Below are 23,144 nucleotides of genomic sequence, written 5' to 3'. Positions count from 1 at the left end.
ATATGTTCAACAAGCTGTTCAATTGTTATATTCACTCAGCTTCATCATTTGCAGTACATGTGTAGTCCAGTGGATGTCTCTATGGTATGTAGGCAAGGTGGAGAAGGGTTGCCTGTACTTACATCATGGTTGGTTGCTTAGTATCCCTGTCAATGAGGAACAATCCTAATTAGTGGTGCTTGCAAAGCATCACTATTGTAATCTCACATACTTATTATTATTATTAGTGGTGCTTGCAAAGCATCACTTTTGTAATCTCACATACTTATTATTATTAGTGGTGCTTGCAAAGCATCACTATTGTAATCTCACATACTTATTATTATTATTAGTGGTGCTTGCAAAGCATCACTTTTGTAATCTCACATACTTATTATTTTTATTTTTTAGTGGTGCTTGCAAAGCATCACTTTTGTAATCTCACATACTTATTATTATTAGTGGTGCTTGCAAAGCATCACTATTGTAATCTCACATACTTATTATTATTATTAGTGGTGCTTGCAAAGCATCACTATTGTAATCTCACATACTTATTATTTTTATTTTTTAGTGGTGCTTGCAAAGCATCACTATTGTAATCTCACATACTTATTATTATTTTTATTTTTTAGTGGTGCTTGCAAAGCATCACTATTGTAATCTCACATACTTATTATTAGTGGTGCTTGCAAAGCATCACTATTGTAATCTCACATACTTATTATATTTATTTTTATTAGTGGTGCTTGCAAAGCATCACTATTGTAATCTCACATACTTATTATTTTTATTTTTATTAGTGGTGCTTGCAAAGCATCACTATTGTAATCTCACATACTTATTATTTTTATATCTCTTAACAAAACTTCGGCACCTAACTCGTCCCGCACCGTTTGGCGTAGACCCACGAATGAGGTATCAAATCGAACGGCCTATTGAGGACACGTGTGCTATGACTTTTATAAGCGATCGGGGGTACGGTATTTGCCCCAGGGGCAAAAAAGCGGCCGAAAAATCCCATAGACTTAACATTGCGACAAACTTTGACACATCACAGCTCCGAGCGAGGATTTCGCAGAAACGTGTGATTTGCCACATTTGAAGAGGCTGGCAGGCTCTGTAAGAGCATACCTCGATATGGGGTAAAAGTTGCACCCCTGGGGGGCAGGAGCTGCCCAAAGTTGCCCCCATTGAATTACAATGGTGTAGGACGGCCCATGAAATGAAATTGCATAGGAATATTGTATTGAACATAGCTCTGGATCACAGTGTCGTAGAGACAAGGGGGCGGGCTCATTTTACTCAGACGACCAATCAGTCTGTCGGGATCATTGTGAAGCTATCAAGCCACGCCCTAACAACAATTTATAGCACCTTAGCAACAAGTCCCATAGACTTCTAATGAAAGACATCAAAGGGATATCTCCGGATAGAAGCGTCATAGAAACACAAGGGTGCTCTCGTTTGACTCGGGGCAGCAAACAGCCAATCATGAATCACCTCAACACTTCCTAGCCCCTCCCTAGCAACCATTGTCGAGCACCTTATCAACAAAATCCATAGAGGGATATCTTCCATTATGAATGTCACAGAGGCATGGGAGTTGGTTTATATCATTCATACTGACAAGCAGCCTTTGGACTTTCACGATTGGCCGCTGCCAAGCCACTCCCTAGCAACCAAACAGAGTACCCTGGCAACCGTTTAGCTACAACTACATCTCTGCACCAGAAAATCTTACAGACTTCTGGGTTGATTTATTTCAACCAGGATGGCAAGGAGACTTCATTAGTATCACTATGGTAACTGCCTAGCAACCAGATGGGGTTACCCTAGCAACCGAGCAACAAATCACATATCTCTGCACCAGAAAACAGTACAGACTTCCGGGTTGACTTATTTCACTCAGGATGGAAAGGAGCCATGTATTGTATTACCTTGGTAACTGCATAGCAACCACATGGGCTTACCCTAGCAACCGAGTAACAAATCACATATTTCTGCACCAGAAAATCGTACAGACTTCTGGGTTGATTTATTTACTGACCATAATTTTTGTTCTTTTCAAGTTACAACAGCTGTTTGATCGAGTTTTGCCACGGCAAGCACCACTCACATTTTCTTCAGGAAATGTACCTATCTAGTTAGTGGTGCTTGCAAAGCATCACTATTGTAATCTCACATACTTATTAGTGGTGCTTGCAAAGCATCACTATTGTAATCTCACATACTTATTATACTTTTATTTTTATTTTTATTATATCTCTTAACAAAACTTCGGCACCTAACTCGTCCCGCACCGTTTGGCGTAGACCCACCGAATGAGGTATCAAATCGAACGGCCTATTGAGGACACGTGTGCTATGACTTTTATAAGCGATCGGGGTACGGTATTTGCCCCAGGGGCAAAAAAGCGGCCGAAAAATCCCATAGACTTAACATTGAGACAAACTTTGACGCGTCACAGCTCCAAGCGAGGATTTCGTAGAAACGTGTGATTTGCCACATTTGAAGAGGCTGGCAGGCTCTGTAAGAGCATACCTCAATATGGGGTAAAAGTTGCACCCCTGGGGGCAGGAGCTGCCCAAAAATGCCCCAATTGACTTATAATGGTGTAGGACGGCCCATGAAATGAAAAGGCATAGGGATTTGTATTGAACATAGCTCTGGATCACAGTGTCATAGAGACGAGGGGTGGGCTCATTTTACTCAGACAACCAATCAGTCTCTCTGGATCATTGTGAAGCTATCAAGCCACGCCCTAGCAACCATTAAGAGCACCTTAGCAACAAGTCCCATAGACTTCTATTGAAAAAGATCAAAGGGATATCTCCGGATAGAAGTGTCATAGAAACACAAGGGTGGTCTCGTTTGACTCGGGACAGCAAACAGCCAATCATGCATCACTTCAACACTTCCTAGCCCCTCCCTAGCAACCATTGTCGAGCACCTTAACAACCAAAATCCATAGAGGGATATCTTCCATTCTGAATGTCACAGAGGCATGGGAGTTGGTTTATATCATTCATACTGACAAGCAGCCTTTGGAGATTCATGATTGGCAGCTGCCAAGCCACTCCTAGCAACTACACAGAGTACCCTAGCAACCGTTTAGCAGTAACTATATCTCTGCACCAGAAAATCAGAGAGACTTCTGGGTTGATTTATTTCAATCAGGATGGCAAGGAGACTTGATAAGTATCACTATGTTAACTGCCTAGCAACCAGATGGGGTTACCCTAGCAACCGAGTAACAAATCACATATCTCTGCATCAGAAAAGCGTAGAGACTTCGGGTTGACTTATTTCAATCAGGATGGCAAGGACACTTCATTAGTATCACTATGGTAACTGCCTAGCAACCAGATGGGCTTACCCTAGCAACCGAGTAACAAATCACATATCTCTGCATCACAAAAACATAGAGACTTCCGGGTTGACTTACTTCAATCAGGATGGCAAGGAGACTTCATTAGTATCACTATGGTAACTGCCTAGCAACCAGATGGGCTTACCCTAGCAACCGAGTAACAAATCACATATCTCTGCATCAGAAAAGCGTAGAGACTTCCGGGTTGACTTATTTCAATAAGGATGGCAAGGACACTTGATTAGTATCACTATGGTATCTGCCTAGCAACCAGATGGGGTTACCCTAGCAACCGAGTAAAAAATCACATATCTCTGCATCACAAAAACATAGAGACTTCCGGGTTGACTTATTTCAATCAGGATGGCAAGGAGACTTCATTAGTATCACTATGGTAACTGCCTAGCAACCAGATGGGCTTACCCTAGCAACCGAGTAACAAATCACATATCTCTGCATCAGAAAAGCGTAGAGACTTCCGGGTTGACTTATTTCAATAAGGATGGCAAGGACACTTGATTAGTATCACTATGGTATCTGCCTAGCAACCAGATGGGGTTACCCTAGCAACCGAGTAAAAAATCACATATCTCTGCATCACAAAAACATAGAGACTTCCGGGTTGATTTATTTTAATCAGGATGGCCAGGAGACTTCATTAGTATCACTATGGTAACTGCCTAGCAACCAGATGGAGTTACCCTAGCAACCGAGCAACATATCACATATCTCTGCACCAGAACACACTACAGACTTCGGGTTGACTTATTTCACTCAGGATGGAAAGGAGCCATGTATTGTATTACCTTGGTAACTGCATAGCAACCACACGGGCTTACCCTAGCAACCGAGTAACAAATCACATATTTCTGCACCAGAACATCAGTACACATTTCTGGGTTGGTTTATTTATGACCATAATTTTTGTTATTTTCAAGTTACAACATGCTGTTTGACGAGTTTTGCCACGGCAAGCACCACTCACATTTTCTTCAGGAAATGTACCCATCTAGTTTTTATTTTTATTTTTATATCTCCGTAACAAAACTTGGCACCTAACTCGTCCCGCACCGTTTGGCGTAGACTCACGAATGAGGTGTCAAATCGAACGACCTATTGATGACACGTGTGCTATGACTTTTATAAGCGATCGGAGTGCGGTATTTGCCCCAGGGGCAAAAAGCGGCCGAAAAATCCCATAGACTTAACATTGAGACAAACTTTGACGCGTCACAGCTCCGAGCGAGGATTTCGCAGAAACGTGTGATTTGCCACATTTGAAGAGGCTGCCAGGCTCTGTAAGAGCATACCTCAGTATGGGGTAAAAGCTGCACCCCTGGGGGGCAGGAGCTGCCCAAAGTTGCCCCCATTGACTTACAATGGTGTAGGACGGCCCATGAAATAGGGATTTTTTATTAAACATAGCTCTGGATCACAGTGTCATAGAGACAAGGGGCCTGCCTCTTTTTACTCAGACGACCAATCAGTCTCTCAGGATCATTGCAAAGCTATCAAGCCACGCCCTAGCAACCATTTAGAGCACCTTAGCAACAAGTCCCATAGACTTCTAATGAAAGAGATCAAAGGGATATCTCCGGATAGAAGTGTCATACAAACACAAGGGGTGGTCTCGTTTGACTCAACAGCCAGCATGGAGAGTTACCCCTAGCAACAGGAGCTAACAAAATCACAGGGATATCTCTGCATCAGAAAAACATAGAGACTTCGGGTTGACTTATTTCAATCAGGATGGCAAGGAGCACTTGATTATTATAACTATGGTAACTGCCTAGCAACCAGATGGGGTTACCCTAGCAACCGACTAACAAATCACATATCTCTGCATCACAAAAACGTAGAGACTTCTGGGTTGACTTATTTCAATCAGGATGGCAAGGAGACTTCATTAGTATCACTATGGTAACTGCCTAGCAACCAGATGGAGTTACCCTAGCAACCAAGTAACAAATCACATATCTCTGCATCACAAAAACGTAGAGACTTCCGGGTTGACTTATTTCAATCAGGATGGCAAGGAAACTTCATTAGTATCACTATGGTAACTGCCTAGCAACCAGATGGGGTTACCCTAGCAACCCACTAACAAATCACCTATTTCTGCATCACAAAAACGTAGACACTTCCGGGTTGACTTATTTCAATCAGGATGGCAAAGAGACTTGATTAGTATCACTATAGTAACTGCCTAGCAACCAGATGGGGTTACCCTAGCAACCGAGTAACTAATCACAAGTATGGTAACCAAGTAACAAATCACATATCTCTGCATCAGAAAAACGTAGAGATTTCTGGGTTGGTTTATTTCACTCAGGATGGCAAGGAGACTTCATAAGTATCACTATGGTAACTGCCTAGCAACCACATGGGGTTACCCTAGCAACCGAGTAACAAATCACATATCTCTGCATCAGAAAAACATAGGGATTTCTGGGTTGGTTTATTTCAATCAGGATGGCAAAGACACTTGATTATAATCACTATAGTAACTGCCTAGCAACAAGGAGGGGTTACCCTAGCAACCAAATAACAAATCACATATCTCTGGATCAGAACATCGTAGAGACTTCTGGGTTGATTTATTTCAATCAGGATGGCAAGGAGACTTCATTACTATCACTATGGTAACTGCCTAGCAACCAGATGGGGTTACCCTAGCAACAGAGTAACAAATCACATATCTCTGCATCAGAAAAACGTAGAGACTTCCGGGTTGACTTATTTCAATCAGGATGGCAAGGACACTTGATTATTATAACTATGGTAACTGCCTAGCAACCAGATGGGGTTACCCTAGCAACCGACTAACAAATCACATATCTCTGCATCACAAAAACGTAGAGACTTCCGGGTTGACTTATTTCAATCAGGATGGCAAGGACACTTCATTAGTATCACTATGGTAACTGCCTAGCAACCAGATGGAGTTACCCTAGCAACCAAGTAACAAATCACATATCTCCGCATCACAAAAACGTAGAGACTTCCGGGTTGACTTATTTCAATCAGGATGGCAAGGAAACTTCATTAGTATCACTATGGTAACTGCCTAGCAACCAGATGGGGTTACCCTAGCAACCCACTAACAAATCACATATCTCTGCATCACAAAAACATAGAGACTTCCGGGTTGACTTATTTCAATCAGCATGGCAAGGAGACTTGATTAGTATCACTATGGTAACTGCCTAGCAACCAGATGGGGTTACCCTAGCAACCAAGTAACAAATCACATATCTCTGCATCAGAAAAACATAGAGATTTCTGGGTTGGTTTATTTCACTCAGGATGGCAAGGAGACTTCATAAGTATCACTATGGTAACTGCCTAGCAACCACATGGGGTTACCCTAGCAACCGAGTAACAAATCACATATCTAAACATCAGGGGGAGCACGGAGACAGGCATCCACAAACATCAAAGACCGACAGGGGAATGGTGAAACAAACCGGGTTAAATACACAAACACAATGACGACTAAACGAGACACAGGTGAGACCAATGAAGAGTGCAGGCAGTGAGAGAGGCCAGGAATTGTGGGAATTGTAGTTTTATACACAGACAGTGAAACACGGGGCGGACAACAAGGAAAACGTGACATGGAATTTGACGTGCTGGGTGAAACAGAAATCACGGACCGGACCACAAGGAATGTAACATGGAATGTGACATGGAATGTGATAGGTGAAATGGAGAACATAGGCCAGACAACACAGGAACGTGACATAGCCCCCCGTCAAAAGGATCGGATTCCAGACGGTCCTAAGAAACAACAGAATACGAAAAATAAACAGAGGTTAAAGGAGAGGGGGGCTGGACAAGGGTGAAAACAGACAGACCAGAGGGGCACAAGGGACACAAAGACAGACTAAGGAGGCACAAAGGAACACAGACACAGACCAAGGAGGCACAAGGGACACAGAGACAGACCAAGGAGGCACAAGGGACACAGAGATAGACCAAGGAGGCACAAGGGACACGGAGACAGACCAAGGGGGCACAAGGGGCAATTAGGCAGTCCACGGAGGCACAAGGGCAAGAGGGCAGTCCAAGGGGCAGGGACAGATCCAGGAGGCCTGGGAGGTGGCCACAGGACAGGGACAGGTCTAGGAGGCCTGGGAGGCGGCCACAAGACCGGGACAGGTCTAGGAGGCCTGGGAGGCAGCCATCGGACAGGGACAGGTCCAGGCCCAGGAGGCGGCCACAGGACAGGGACAGGTCTAGGAGGCCTGGGAGGCGGCCTCAAGACAGGGACAGGTCTAGGAGGCCTGGGAGGCGGCCTCAAGACGGGGACAGGTCTAGGAGGCGTGGGAGGCGGCCTCAAGACAGGGGCAGGTCTAGGAGGCCTGGGAGGCTCTGGAGTTCCTGGGGGCAGAGCCGTAGGAGGCTCGGGAGGCGGAGCCATAGGAGGCTCAGGAGGCAGAGCCCTAGAAGGCTCTGGAGTCTCTGGGAGTAGAGCCGTAGGAGGCGGAGCCGAGGGAGGCTCGGGAGGCTCTGGAGTCTCGGGGTGCAGAGCTGTAGGAGGCTCGGGAGGCGGAGCCGTAGGAGGCTCGGGAGGCGGAGCTCTAGAAGGTTCTGGAGACTCTGGGAGCAGAGCCATAGGAGGCTCTGGAGACGGAGCCATAGGAGGCTCGGGGAGTAGAGCCGTAGGAGGCGGAGCCGAGGAAGGCCTAGGAGGCGGAGCCGAGGGAGGCTCTGGAGTCTCTGGGGGCAGAGCTGTAGGGGCGGAGCCCTAGAAGGCTCGAGAGGCGGAGCCCTGGAAGGCTCGAGAGGCTTGAGGGGCAGAGCCTTGGGAGGCTCGAGAGACTTGAGAGGCGGAGCCCTGGGAGGTTCGGGAGGAGGAGCCCTGGAAGATTCAAGAGACTGGAGAGGCGGAGCCCTGGGAGGCTCGGGAAGCTCAAGAGGCGGAGCCCTGGAAGGCTCGAGAGACTTGGGAGACGGAGCCCTGGGAGGCTCGAGAGACTTGGGAGACGGAGCCCTGGGAGGCTCGAGAGACTTGGGAGACGGAGCCCTGGGAGGCTCGGGGGAAGGAGCCCTGGAAAGCTCGGAGGGCGGAGCTCTGGGAAGCTCGGGAGGCGGAGCTCTGGGAAGCTCGGGAGGCGGAGCTCTGGAAAACCCGGAGGGCGGAGCTCTGGAAAGCTCGGAAGGCGGAGCTCTGGAAAGCTCGGGAAGCTCGGAAGGCGGAGCTCTGGAAAGCTCTGAGGGCGGAGCTCTAGGAAGCCTGGGAGGCGGAGCTCTGGAAAGCTCGGGAGGCGGAGCTCTGGGAAGCTCGGAAGGCGGAGCTCTGGAAAGCTTGGAAGGCGGAGCTCTGGAAAGCTCGGAAGGCGGAGCTCTGGAAAGCTCGGGTACTGGCACTGGCTCTTGGACAGACACGGCTACTGGCACTGGCTCTTGGACGGTCACGGCTACTGGCACTGGCTCTTGAACGGTCATGGCTACTGGTGCTGGCTCTTGGACGGTCATGGCTACTGGCACTGGGACGGACAAGACCACAGGCGCTGGCTCAGGGACGGTCGAGGCTACAGGCGCTGGCTCAGGAACGGTCGAGGGCTAACGGTTCACTGACCGTGGCAGGCGTGGGCTCTGGCTCGCTGGCCGGGGCAGGCGTGGGCTCTGGCTCGCTGGCCGGGGCAGGCGTGGGCTCTGGCTCGCTGACCGTAGCTGACGAGGGCTCTGGCTCGCAGACTGGGGTCGGCGAGGGCTCTGGCTCGCTGGCCGTGGCAGGCGTGGGCACAGATGAGACCAATGAAGAGTGCAGGCAGTGAGAGAGGCCAGGAATTGTGGGAATTGTAGTTTTATACACAGACAGTGAAACACGGGGCGGACAACAAGGAAAACGTGACATGGAATTTGACGTGCTGAGTGAAACAGAAAACACGGACCGGACCACAAGGAATGTGACATGGAATGTGATAGGTGAAACGGAGAACATAGGCCAGACAACACAGGAACGTGACAGTAAATATGGGAAAAAAATGCATCTTTAGACGTAACATTTTAAATTTTTCACAGATTTTACTTTAACTTTACTTTACTTTAACTTTTACTTTAAGGTGCTACATATATGAAATCAAACAATTTAAATAATGCCTTATTTCTATGAGATTAGTAATGAGATTTGAATAATTTTCTGACTGTAACCATGAGTAGATTACTTTACCCTGAAGCTTTACATCACCCTGTAGCTCAATACTGAAGCTAAGCTGGGAGACCTCCTGGGGAAAACTAATGCAGAGTTTATACTACACGATTTTAAGCCCGATTCTCACTGAATCATTCTGAAATCGTAGGCACATCACGGCTCGCTCCCGTGAGCAACGATCGCAATGTATGAACTATCAAAGACGCTGGTAGATGATGTCAGCGAGATATCTAGAATGTTAAATATCTGGACCTGTCTGCGATTCAAAATCACGCAATGCAAAATATGTTTTGAAATTTGTGGAACATTGGCAGGAGCACCAGTGCCTAGTCGATGTTTCCTCTGAACTGTACCACAACCGGGTGGAGAAAGAGAAGAGTTGGAGAGAACTTGCCAAATCTCTTGGACAGTCAGGTAAGCAAATAGGTAGATTTTACAGTAGGACAAATAAAATATATGATTAAAAACATACACATCATATTCTGAAATGCATAACATATGATCATGCATTTGTTTTCGTATCTCGTATCACTTATTGCGTGTACTCTGTTGTGAAACGTAATTTGGAGTCGTCGGGGATTCGTCAATAGTGAAATGTTTTGTAATGTGTTCACCCCTGTCGCGGATTTGTGTAATTTGAAAACGCCATGACTTCCATGACAAGACAGACTGTTGTGTAATATGAACGGTACCATGATCCGACGTCTTTGAAAGTCGTGTAGTGTGCTGCTGGAAGACGTGTTAAAGAGGCCAGCAGGGGGTGCTCACCCTGTGGTCTGTGTGGGTCCGAACGCTCCAGTGATGGGGACACTATACTGTAAAAAAGGCACCATCATACGGATGAGATGTTAAAACAAGGTCCTGAATCTCTGTGGTCATTAAAAATCCCAAGGCACTTCTCGTAAAGAGTAGGGGTGTAACCCCATTGGCCCTTCTCAATCATGGCCTCCTAATAATCCCCCTCCATTAATTGGCTCTATAATTCTACCCCCTCCTCTCCACAAATAGCTGGTGTGTGGTGAGCATACTGGGGCACTATGGCTGCCGTCGCATCATCCAGGTGGATGCTGCACACTGGTGGTGGTGGAGGAGAGTCCCCTGTTCACTGTGTAAAGTGCTATGAGTGTAGTGTTAGAAAAGCGCTAAATAAATGTAAAATGAAATAATTAATTCATACATTGTTGAGATCCAGATTTTAAAGCCTTTTTACTTTCCATTATATTTACAGTGCAGTGCCATAAGAATAGGTAAGATCAGTGCTGTTTAGCCATTTGAGATGTTTGATTTCCTCAATAGCATTTTAAACAAGACAATTCTGAGTACAATTAATATGGGTGCAATAGTATTGTGGTAAGTACAGAGATAGCGAGGGAAGCCCAGACGAGTAAGAGCATCAAGCCTAGTCTTCGTCTTGAGAAGAATTCAACTATCTTGCGTCAAGTATAAATGCCTTGGGCTGTTGAGAGCAGTGCAGAAGACGTGCAGCAGTGCCAGGCGAAAGTATAACCGCAGTTTCACGTGAGTGGTTTTGTGATGGCTCGAGCAATACCAGCACGAAAATCAGACTTCAATCTCATGTGTTTCAGATGAGGAAGCATATTTAGCATGTATAAAGTGACAAACGGCTGATGAATATCATTAACTTAGCAGGGAAACCATAGCAATAATAAAAACTTACTTAACTTCTGCTTCAGTTCCACTCAAACACCTGCAATTCCAAACAAAAACATTCAGGGCTGGACCAAAATCATTCGAGCTCGAGTCCCAAATATTTTGACCTAGCGATGCTTCTGATGGCAACTATAAACAGTCCACTGGCAATTCAATGAAGTAATAAATTAAAATGATTATAATTCTGTTATAACTGTTTAAAAAAAAAAACATGGATTGTACCAAGGATAAGAGGGTTTTACACACTCGGCTTCATGCAAACACCCCTTAAAGATAAAAAAAAATCACTGTAGCACACAGCTTATTGCTTTAGTGTAGCCTATTTATACTGACCTGGCCAAGCAAACATAATCATACCCACAAACAATCCATTAAGGAATCTAAAGACACATCAGCTCAGACAAAGTTTCCACACTTCAAAAACAAGCAGTGGAATCAATTGAGAAGGATTTGTATAATTAATAATTGGGTACCAGCATTCATCGGTGTCTAACAGACAACATTCAGTGTAATGCTAGAACCTCACATTACTAACCACTAATCATTTATCATCTATGAAGCACATTGACACACTGCTGAAAAAACTTTTTCGAAAACATGAAATAACTTATTGCCTTCAACCCTGTTTTTCCTTTTTAGACCACCAAAAACTATTAAATGACTACACTAAAAATCCGTTTTGGTAGGCTGGTGAAAAAAAATAAATTCAAATTTGTCTCACCCAATAAAATTTTATAGTCTGAACTATCACCTGCATAAACATTGTTTCCCATAAACTAATAAAGGAAATGTAATTAAATGGCATTTGAAAGATTTTCAGTCAGACACACTGATGTTTTGAGTTATCATTGATAGGGAACGTTACCTGGGAAGCATGTTGCTAGGTGTTCGATGAGTGTCTCTTGCGTGACAGTCTTCCGGGCGGAGTTCATGGCAGAGATGGCCAGGCACAAGATTTCTCCCAGCGGGATGAACTGGGATTGGCTGATGGGAGACATGCTGATGGGAGACACATCACCTGTAGGGGCACAAAGATCAGAGGTCAAAGGTTAACTCTGTGTGGGAAAAATTTTGTAGTGGTGGGTTTCCGAAGTGAGGAACAGGTGGCATGACATTCTGTAGTGGACGAGGAAGAAATGTATAGCTTTTAATATGGAAGGTCACATTTGCTGGTGTTAAATTAGACTTTGTCCTAAAGCTGAAACGCAACCCTTTTCAGTATATAATGTGCAGTATTCACCAAGTCATAAATCGGTATTCCATTCCGAAGTTACATAGCCAAAGTTTTTAAATCTTAGTTTTTGGCCAAAGGTCCAAACACAACAAAAGTGTTGCAAAATAAATGACAAATTTGACCTTTCACCTCCTGAAATCAAATCTCAGCTCTTGACACAACATGATCATCCTAAACTACCGACTTATCGCGACAGTCCCAAATTGTGTAAAACTGTACAAGATCTCACCCAAAAATAGCACTGAACATCTGGTGCTCAAGTCTCAGGCAAATACTCTGGAAGAAGCAACCAGAGGAGGCAGAGCTCCCAGCCAGCAGGACCTGGCACCTGGATAAGCAGCTCAGCATGGATCTCTGGCTCTTAGGATCCAAATCAGGCTTATCAGGCAGGCAAAGCGAGGACAGAAACGCAGTTACACACCTTCCTGGCCAGTAAAGTACATCAGTAAGCTGATTAGAACAAAAAGCACATGTGAGTATTGCACAGGTCCATGGCAGTCAGTGTTTGGGATTGATTACCGTATTTGCTAACTCTTGAATTGTGCTGTTCATACAACAGCTTACAGTGGCTGTACTGACTGTAAATACAGTCTCAATATTTAACAGACACAGAATGCACAATAAAGAATAGCCTGTTGTAAGGGGACAAACAAGAAAAACCTCATCCAAGTGTGAAACAAAATATTCCAAAAATGTAGAGAATGAACTGTCTGTACTTGTGGATCTGCAAAACATAAATCACACAATTGAGATTACATGATAGTGACAATGAGGAGGGCGTGGCCGGGCCATGATGGAGCACGGCCGGTACGGACTCAGCTGATCAGTGAGAGAGCGAGATAAGGGGCAGCCGGAGACGCTGGTTCAAGAGAGAGAGACGCATGTGGCCACATGGCTTGTGTGTCTGTTTATGATTATTTAAATGAATTGTTTAAGTTAATTTATGCATTAAAAGTTTATGTTGATTGTACAGCCTATTCCTGCTGTTCCTTTACCTGTTACAATGACTATAATCATATAATCCGTACATGATAATAAGCAAATAACAGACTGTATGCCCGCAGACCACCTACAGTTCGCTCACTGACTGTCTGATGCATATGGTACAGAGCTGGCTGTAATCACCAGTTCCAAAATTATGGCTTAATTTTTAATTAATGGCTTTACCGAACTTCTCAGAGTCGTGGTACACAAGCTTTTACCAGTCTGCCTAAACAAAGTGGTTTTCACAAGGAACAAGGTTGAAACTGTGAGCACTTTTGAGAAAAACTAATCACTGGTCAATTTTGCATATATGTCCCTAAAATTGTCCTCTAAAAGGAAATGTATGTGTTTTTTATCATGGAAAATTACGCAAAAAGTTTTCGTAATCCCTGAAAGATAGGAATTAAATAAGTGTCCTGAGATATCTCACTGGTCTCTGTGTCCATGGGCCACGGTCTCTGATGCATTCTGCCTGTCAATCATTTTGCGCGTTCTCATAGTATTGTAGTTGCAGTGAATTATTTAAGCATAATGCCATTTTTAAGCCATAATTTTCATCCCAGTTGTCAGTTGAGGGTGCTGTTTCGCTACTGTTGTGTTTGACAACTGTTGGATAACGGTTTTCTGCTCAGTGTTAGTCTCAATGATATCTTTGATGTGCAGGGTTTTGGAAAGAGTGGTAAATTCAACGGCTCAGCTCATGGAAATTCCAGAATTGGAAAATCGCTTACAGCACCTTAACACCAAAGCGTTTTCCACACACATTTGTCCCTCACTAATGATGCCTTTTGAGTACAAAGCAACAAGAAATATTTCAAAAACTGTCAAAATGTATGAAGAGATATTGAATGTTTTATCATTTCTTTTCATTAAATATTGAATGTATTGTTTCAGAGCATCCAGAGACTGCAGGAATTTAACTACTAAAATTGCCAAGAACATGCTAACACTAGGGGTGTAACGATCCATCAATTTAATCACTAACGATGCGCTGTCTTTGATTCAATGCATAAACATCGATGCCTATTCTTTGTCAAATTAAAGGACATCTTATATTCTCATGCCAGCCACGTCTGTACGCATTTCCGTCAGGCGATGCAGCAACCTTATGATATTCATCTCGATTTACAAGTGCCAAATATACTTCTCATGTCATGTGGGACATGGGTGTGTGAGGAGTGACTGAAGTGTTTGTTGTGAAAAGGCTTTTAAGCTGCTAAACTTATGTAATCAGGTTGATTCAGTGATGGTGATATTTTTTACTTGAATCAAACCAGTTGATTTAGATGTTACTACTAGTGATCAACTGATATGTTTTTTTTAAAAGGCCTGTGATGATATCCAGAGAGCAGGGTGGCTAATAGGCTGATACGATGCTGATATATGACACAATTTAATGTAGTAAATAACAAACATAAAATTGCTAAAAAAAATTAAATAATTATAAACTCTTATTTCGCACTATTTACTCAATTTCAAACAAACCATTAACTTTGCAAAAAGGAATAAAAAAAATAATATTGTATTTTACATGGTAGATTGTAGTTTCTTCTGATTTCTGTTTCTCTAAACATACTGAATCAAGCCAATTGCACACACAATGCACAGTGAATAAGCCATTTACTTAGAGCACACATGAAGCGCTTTTACTTTAATGTTGCACTCACGCGCTCGTGCGAATCCAGCGCAGGCTGCAATCTCCTGACAGTTTAAACGGCCTGGATCGCCTGCTTGGATTGTCACAGACTGACTGTCATGATTTGTGAATCAGAGGAACTTTTGATCCAGATCCTAAAGTTTTTGATTCTGGCTGATGTAATACACACTTCAGAGGAAGCCATTACATGAGATCGAGAGCGAGAACCACTATATCGTGACCACGAGGAGGTTAACCCATGTGACTCTACCCTCCATAGAAACTGGGCCAATTTGGTTGGCTTAGGATGCCTGGCTGGAGTCACTCAGCACACCCTGGATTTGAACTTGCGACTCCAAGGGTGGTAGTCACCGTCATTGCTCGCTGAGTTACCCAGGCCCCCATATGAAGCACATTTTTAAGTTAACATTTTTCTCAGTGTATGCTATTCTAGATATGGCTCCAGTCCCTCCTTTAAAGTAAGTCTATGGGATTTTTTCTCTCCAAAAAGCACACCTCCCCTCAACAAACAACATGATTTGAGGTATTATTCAAACAAAATTGTTATACTTGTGGTTATGGATTTGTCCCTAACCCTAAGCATGAGCAATAGTAAATAGTGATGCTTGTCTTAGAAAACACAATTAACTAGGGTTAAATTAATGGAATGTAAAACAACTTCTCAAAAATATGAGTTCCAGCGGGAGTAAAACAATGACACTAAAACGCCAATACCTATTTTTGTTTCTAACTGACTAAGTATACTTTGGCTTAAATGGCATATACAGATCAAACTAGGCCTTGTTCCAGAAAAAAAAGATAGAGGACAAAGGGGAGGTTCTGTGCTCTACTTCCTGAGTGAGTCTGCAAGCCTTTGATCTCTCTGATGGTCCATGCTTGTTTGTGATGGTGTTGATAGCATTCAACAGCAGGATACCAGCAGCTCAACGCATTACAATTAGCACCGAAACTCAAACATCTGCAACAAACTGACATTGTGTGTTTCGACTAATGCTGGCAGTTTACACCTGGTATTAAGACATGTTTCGGGTGAACCGATCAAATGTGGTCAGCATTAATACAGGTGTAAACGGGGTGCAAAATGTTTTGTGATCAAATCACAAAAAACACATATGGAGGTAGTCAAAAACGCATGTGACCACATGTCGTTTGTGCCGAGATTGAATTTGGGAGATAGAGTTCGCCAGTTTTACTTGCACTTTCTTTTTCTTTTATGACTTTTTGCAGTTTATTATCATGCAGTAACACAATAACATGGTGATTGATGAATGTCGTTATGAAATCAGAGACCCTTCCGACAAATTCTGAACACAAGTGATCACAAGAGACGCATTTAAGCGACCACGTGTAAACAGGGTCCATGTTCTGTTATATGGTCAGAACCGCAAACGGGTAGTCTATTTAAATACACAATGTGAAATACACCTTCAAAAACGTTCTGTCTGGTAAACTAAAAAATGTGCTTCATGTGGTAACATCCAAATCATCTGAAATCACGTAAAAATTTAACTTAATCTAAATCAACCTGACAAATTAGGCTAGGCTGCACCAACGAAAGTAGTTTTTTTTTGGGTTAGATCAAATATAATAGCTCATTTAGGTAACTATTTAATATTGGCACTTGTAACAAATATCAGTTTATAGCCCTTAAAATTATTATTTTTTTAATAATTTATGTGTATAGCACTTTTCACAATACATATCATTACAAAGCAGATTTATAGAAAATCATTCACCCTGGTAGCACTAAATGAACACTAACAGAGGTGTGCTATTCATTTTCTAAGTGATTGGACTTACAATTGTCACAAAAAACATGTGAAAAAACCCCGTAGACTTAAATTAGAGGAGGGGCTCGAGCCTGATCTTGTGAAAAGCAACCACACAGAAACCACCCAAAACAACTTAACAACAACCAAGCAACGTCCATAATTACTGCCACAATTTTGCAGTTGCTACAGTTTTTATTATTGCAATTAAACTGCGATCAAAATAGAAATGAATCAAAACATATTATAATATTACTGTAGTATTACTAATTGTAGTAAGCACAAAAAGTACTACAGTATTACAATGTTTTTGGACATGGTATTCTTTGATGCACCTTGGAGTATCATGTAAATACAATGGTGTGTGAATATGGCAATCATTCAGTAACATGGTATATATCAAATACTACGGTATTACCATCATGATACCACCACAGTAATCAAACCACATAACAACCACCCAAAATCAGTGGCGCCTGCAGCTGTGCGGCCATGAGTGCTCCGACTGACCTGAGAAACATTTTCTCTGAGATTATTTCAAAAATCAAGTGTGTACAATCAACTGAAACAAAATGCTGCCTTTTTGAGAGCTAGTGCTGTGTCATGAGAATGAGGGGCTGTTCACACGGAACGTGATTTTACGTCAGCTCGAGCAGAACTTTTACTGTTTTTAGCACCTCTTAAAGGAGCGCTGTATGTTTAGAAGCAGTGTCAAGTTAAATACAGAGAAAATGAATGCTTCTCACAAAGTCACCAGAATTGAATGGTTTAAAAAAAAAAAAAAAGAAATCATGACCCCGGACCTCCCTACAAATAAGGGTAGCTACACTTAAGTCAGATTTCTCTGCATACCCTCAGATCAAATCCTGCAGGCGCCCATGCCCAAAACAACAAAACAACGTCTATACTTCTTTATAACTTTTGCAGTTACTACAGTTATTGTTACTACAACAGAACTGTGATAAGTAACTACTGTCAACAAAAATACATTAATCCCATGCTTTGACAATAGTATCAATAATTGTAGAAAGTGAGACAATTTTGTAAGGCAGACTTATAATATAATGTATACATATAATATAAATATTGGCATGGTGCCCAAGTAATTTCATTATTTTATGCACATGATACCATGGTAATAACATGGTCTTCTTTGATGTACCTTAAACAGGGTTCCTATCTTTTTTGACCAAGGACTTTTCCATTAACATTCCAGTCATTTGGGATTGTTGATTGTTTTTAATCAGACCAATTTGCTAATGAATCATTCAGAATGATTTGTGAATCGTTGTGGCCTTGACTCAAAAGAATGATTTGCTCACTATAAACACTCTCCTCTATAAAAAGAGAAAATCTAACTGATGAGATTTTAGAGGCAGAGGAAAACAAGAAAAATTTGCATTCTGTCTTTAAATTTCCATGACTTGTCCATGATTTTTAAGATGTAATCAATTTCAATGACTTTTCTGGGCTTGGAAATCCCAATGTTAAAAATGCCCTGATATTTCAATATTTTCCATGAGCTTGGGAACACTGCTTGGAGTACCATGTAAATACTATAGTATTTGAAAATGGTAATCATTCAGGACCATGTTATATATATATATATATATATATATATATATATATATATATATATATATATATATATATCAAAGTACTACGGTATTACCATCTGATCCCATCACTGTATCATTCACGATGCCGCAACGGTGGTGTCACAGAAATCATCAGAAATCTGAAAGACATTTGGGCTTTTCATCACTTTGAACAGCTCGAAACAGAAATAATTGCATTAAACTTTCAAATGCACTGGGTGAAAACAAATGACAACTGAACCGTGGAAACTTTAACAGATAGCTAGGAAACCAGAAAGTGATCTCACATGCACTGAACCACCATCAAAGAGCAGCATTATCAGAAGCAAAATGGAAAACATGTGACAGTGCTGTCAGCTTTAACCCCAGCAGTGAGGGTGGTAGAGCGTGGCAGACATTTTCAGACTGTCCTGCTGCATTAGTCCACCCCCTCCCCATTCTAAACAGTAGGCCCAGAGCAGGGGGCTCGCCTGATGGCTGATGGGGGGGAAAGACACAAGTGCCGGGATCTGTGGTTGAAAACAAAGTCAGTTTATATGATCCCTCCTGCAACAGCTGCATCACAGACTGAATGCAATGCATGCATGAACTGCTAAACGAAAGGTTTAGCGAAATACAACCATGCCAAAATCAACAATGACATGATTCAGAGACAGATAGTGGCCGACCAAAACGAGAGATAAAAGATGCAGCTGTGCTCGCAGACAGCCATCCTTGAATCTGCAGACATTAATGCTTTTTGCCCCGGAGGCGTATGGCGTATGCCATTGAACAGAGCTGCCGGAGAGACGATAATGGAGGAGGTACGCAAAAGACGTGCTCACGCTTGATGCTGCCGTAGTAAACAATCCCCCACAGCTTGGGCTCTTTGTCCAAACACCACCCGATCAACCCCACCCCCTCTTTTGTGATTCATTCTGACAACACGACGGCATGCAGCCTAATTACAGCTCGCAAAACGAACACGCAGCAGAAACACAGACGGCTGCAATGAAAGAGAGAATGAGATAGTGCTCTACCTTGGTTAATTCTGTGGGGCTCCAGCTCCTAAAATCCTAGCAAGTCTTTAGGATCTTTCTGAGAGGCTTTCACAGACAAATGAGCATTCACTCCAGGGTCTTTACCCAGCATGCTCTGGTCCACACAAAGAGAGGGGAGGTGTGACCAATCACATTGAGGCTGAGCTTGCACTGTGTTTTTTTTCTTACACACTTGCTCACTCCCAGGAATGCCCACTGACACAATCTAGTGGGCGGTCCATAAGGTTGTTATGGCAACGCATCCCTGTTGTACCTTGTGCCTGTTCCACAAGCCATAATATGTCTCTGTCACTCTCTCCGGCTTCAGTTTCTCCGACTATGACGATCTGTTAATTCATATTTAAAGGGATTGAGGCTCAAAGCAGTTGTTGGGATGTGAAAGAACAGTATAACCCTATGACACACTTATTCACAAAAGACATGAACACGTGTGAGAAGAAATGCATTGTGGGTGAAGGTGATTCCTGCTTTTTTATCCAATTAGAGAGCAGAGCCGTATACTGGCTATTGGTCAAAGAGACCGAGGTTTGGGATACACCACCTCAGGGTTATGGTATATTCTGAGTTTCCTTTTATTTAACTTTACTAGTGTTGTGCATATTTTTCTGTGTTATATGTATATATATATATATATATATTATATGTGTGTGTGTGTGTGTGTGTGTGTGTGTATATTAATATCATAGTGCATTTGTGTAGGAGTGCATTTCAAATAAAAGGTATTATTATTTTACTTATATTTATAATTAATTTTTTGTATATTGATTTGCAGTTTAGTTTGTTAGTTTTAATTGTAATTTTTTTTTATTTAGTTTAAATATTTGGAAAATGACTATTTTTTATTTTGTTTTAGTATTAGTTTTCATCCTTTAGTAAAGGACTGTCTAACAGTGAGTAAATGTTTTTATTTAATTAATTACCTGATGTACCCATTAATTAATTAAATTAATCACATATATATTTTTACTGAGAAAGGTTCTAAAATAAACATAATTTAGTATATAATAATTTAAATAATTCTGAATATAATATAAAATACATTTTATTATTTAGATAATTTATTAATTATGTATTAATAATCATATGCATATATTATGGCCGCCGACAAAGTATTTAGACAGGACAAAAAGGTGGCTTTAAATGTCAAAATATTGTTTGTTTTATTTCTATATCATTGAACATATCCAAACTCGGGGCCATCTCTGGAACACTCCCAGTCAGCTATTATGCTATTATGTATGGATACAAGTGGCATAAAAATACTGCACCTATCTACTTGAACAGAAAAAGACTGAAAATTTTAACTTTTTTCCCTTTACTACATTTCACTTTCACAATAGTTTTCAATGATAACCTTCCGCACAAAACATGTGCCACATGCCATCATGTCTACATCCTAATCCAACGTCCTTCCATCTTCTGTCAAAGTAAACTATGAATGTGTATCGGCATGGCAGTGGTGAATGTACTGTATTAGAAAAGGTTAATGTGATGAGGGGCTGTGAGATCAGGGGGGCTGGGGAATCACAAAGAGGCTGAGGCTTTATTCAGAAACACAGGATCTGCTGTCTCATGCTGTTGGCCCCCATAATGAATTCAGGTTCCCAGGCCTGACTTAAAAAAGACCCCGTACAAAACAGAATTAGGAGCAATTAATCACATTGCGAGTCAATTCCTAATGATAAATCATGCTAAAGACCAAAGCAATGATGACTATAATCCATTTACTTAAAATAGAAAATAAATAGCCACTTTTACAAATAGGCTACAAATAGATGTGATTTAGTTGGCAAAAGAGTATGCAATTTTTAAATTGCATTGCGCTCCCTTTTTTTGAGCACAAGCCTAAAAAGGACATACTTAAAATACAATGGGTCTCATTCATGAATATTTCATGAGAAATTCTGAGTAATTTGTGCATAAAATGCCATATTCACAAACGTTTCGTTCTCACAAACGCTTCGTACTCCCCAGATTTGTTAAACGTATGTATGTTATATAAATATGGGGCGTGTGCACGTTCATTCACAATTATCATAATGCACGCCCATGAAAATGCCATATAAGGACTCGCTAGCAAATGCTGTTATCATCTTTGTGGAACAGTAATGAAATAATTTTAATGAATGTCATTGGAGGCTCTTTTTGAATCAAACAGTAGTCTGAGTAGTCAATAAAAATGGTTTGACATGAGTGGAAAAAAAAGTCCACACCGGGAGGAGGATGTTCATCACCATTAACCTGCTTTGGTTCAGTTGAGCGCATTGCCAGCATCATCTTTGAAACTTCTCAGAAAAGCTCAAATTTCTTGTAGAGTGATCAGCAATTTTTTTCCATAACATATTTAAATGAAATAATATACAGTATAACACTGACCTGGTAGATCCATAGAAACACAATGGAGCTAAAAGCCTCAGGTCTGATAATGATCTATTTGAAATTTGATGATGACTGCATTTAGCATTAGCCATTAGCAAAAGTGCCATGAATGCAGAATGGTAAACGTGACAATTTCACATTATCTAGGGCAAATACCTTGCCAATCATAATAGAGTTGTTACAACAGTGTGAGAATATGAGAATCAATACAATATTTCTGTAAATGTGCACACTTTTGGACTAACGGCCATTTCACATCGCAAGCTTGAGCAAGCCGTGTGCCAAACTATATCGTATCTACGGCTGCAGACTCGCCATGGCTTTCACATTGGAAGCGTGTTTACAGCGACAACACAGCGGCTCTATACATAAAAAATAAAGGGATTTCTATGTTACTACATTGAGTATTTCCTATATTAATGATCAAAACTTGTCAAATTGTTTTCAGGAGTGGGATATTGATAAGTATAACAAACTTAATCGTCATGAAATCTTATTTATGTGATGCTGGTGTAACCTCATGTAGTCTTGAAGGATCATTTAATATAGCGACAGGGAACACAATAATCTCTGATCCTTACAAACATCATCATTCAGTGGAGAAACTATAGGTTTGTTCAGGAGAGGGACGCAATGACACGGTTTGGATCGATCACTCGTTTAATAGTCAGAAATACGTGTATACAACCATTGAATAGTGATACACAGCTAGCATTGCCACTGTAACCTTTGCACAAGCAAGCACCATTTACATTTTCTTGATATTAAAAGTTTAAAGAGCTTGAAAATTGCAAGCTAAAAATCAACCAACTGTTACAATGTTGTTGTGATCTAAATGTAAGCTTGCCGCAAAACATGATCCAGAGAACGTAATTCACAAACCACTAGCCTGGAATCACTGTAGGGACCTTGTCTCATACAACCAAGACTTCAAATGGAAATATTCTGTGAATTTGATAAATCGAGAATTCCAAACTTAATAGCCAAATTAGACAGCTTTGTCCTATAAATCTAACTAAAATAACACATTTCTGTGCACACCAATTAGTTACTAAAATTAAAGTTACATAAAAACTGTATTAAAAAGCAAAAGACAACTACTCTATTGTAAACACACACACACACACACACACACACACACACATGTTGTGTTTCCATGTTTTATGGGGACTTTCCATAGACATAATGGTTTTTATACTGTACAAACTTTATATTCTATCCCCTAAACCTAACTCTACCCCTAAACCTAACCCTCACAGAAAACTTTCTGCATCTTTACCTTTTCAAAAAACATAATTTA

At 41.7% G+C, this 23,144-nt stretch overlaps 1 protein-coding gene across 4 annotated transcripts in view; it reads right to left on the bottom strand.

Moving 5' to 3' along the window:
• The window catches only part of LOC127659461 (storkhead-box protein 2-like), a 119,542-nt gene that overhangs the window by 13,348 nt on the left and 83,050 nt on the right, over window positions 1-23,144 (bottom strand). For 3 of the 4 annotated variants that reach the window (XM_052149297.1, XM_052149299.1, XM_052149298.1), the window contains exon 2: window positions 12,049-12,201. In XM_052149297.1, the coding sequence (XP_052005257.1) occupies window positions 12,049-12,201 (153 nt within the window). Of the gene's footprint in view, window positions 1-12,048; window positions 12,202-19,444; window positions 19,587-23,144 lie in introns of those variants that run through there. The other variant, XM_052149300.1, reaches the window with a different exon arrangement.

Source organism: Xyrauchen texanus, chromosome 19 (assembly GCF_025860055.1).
Source record: "Xyrauchen texanus isolate HMW12.3.18 chromosome 19, RBS_HiC_50CHRs, whole genome shotgun sequence".
In the NCBI taxonomy this organism is placed as follows: Eukaryota; Metazoa; Chordata; class Actinopteri; order Cypriniformes; family Catostomidae; genus Xyrauchen; species Xyrauchen texanus.
Note: the sequence above shows the minus strand (reverse complement) of the source record. Positions and strands in the feature narration are given on the sequence as shown.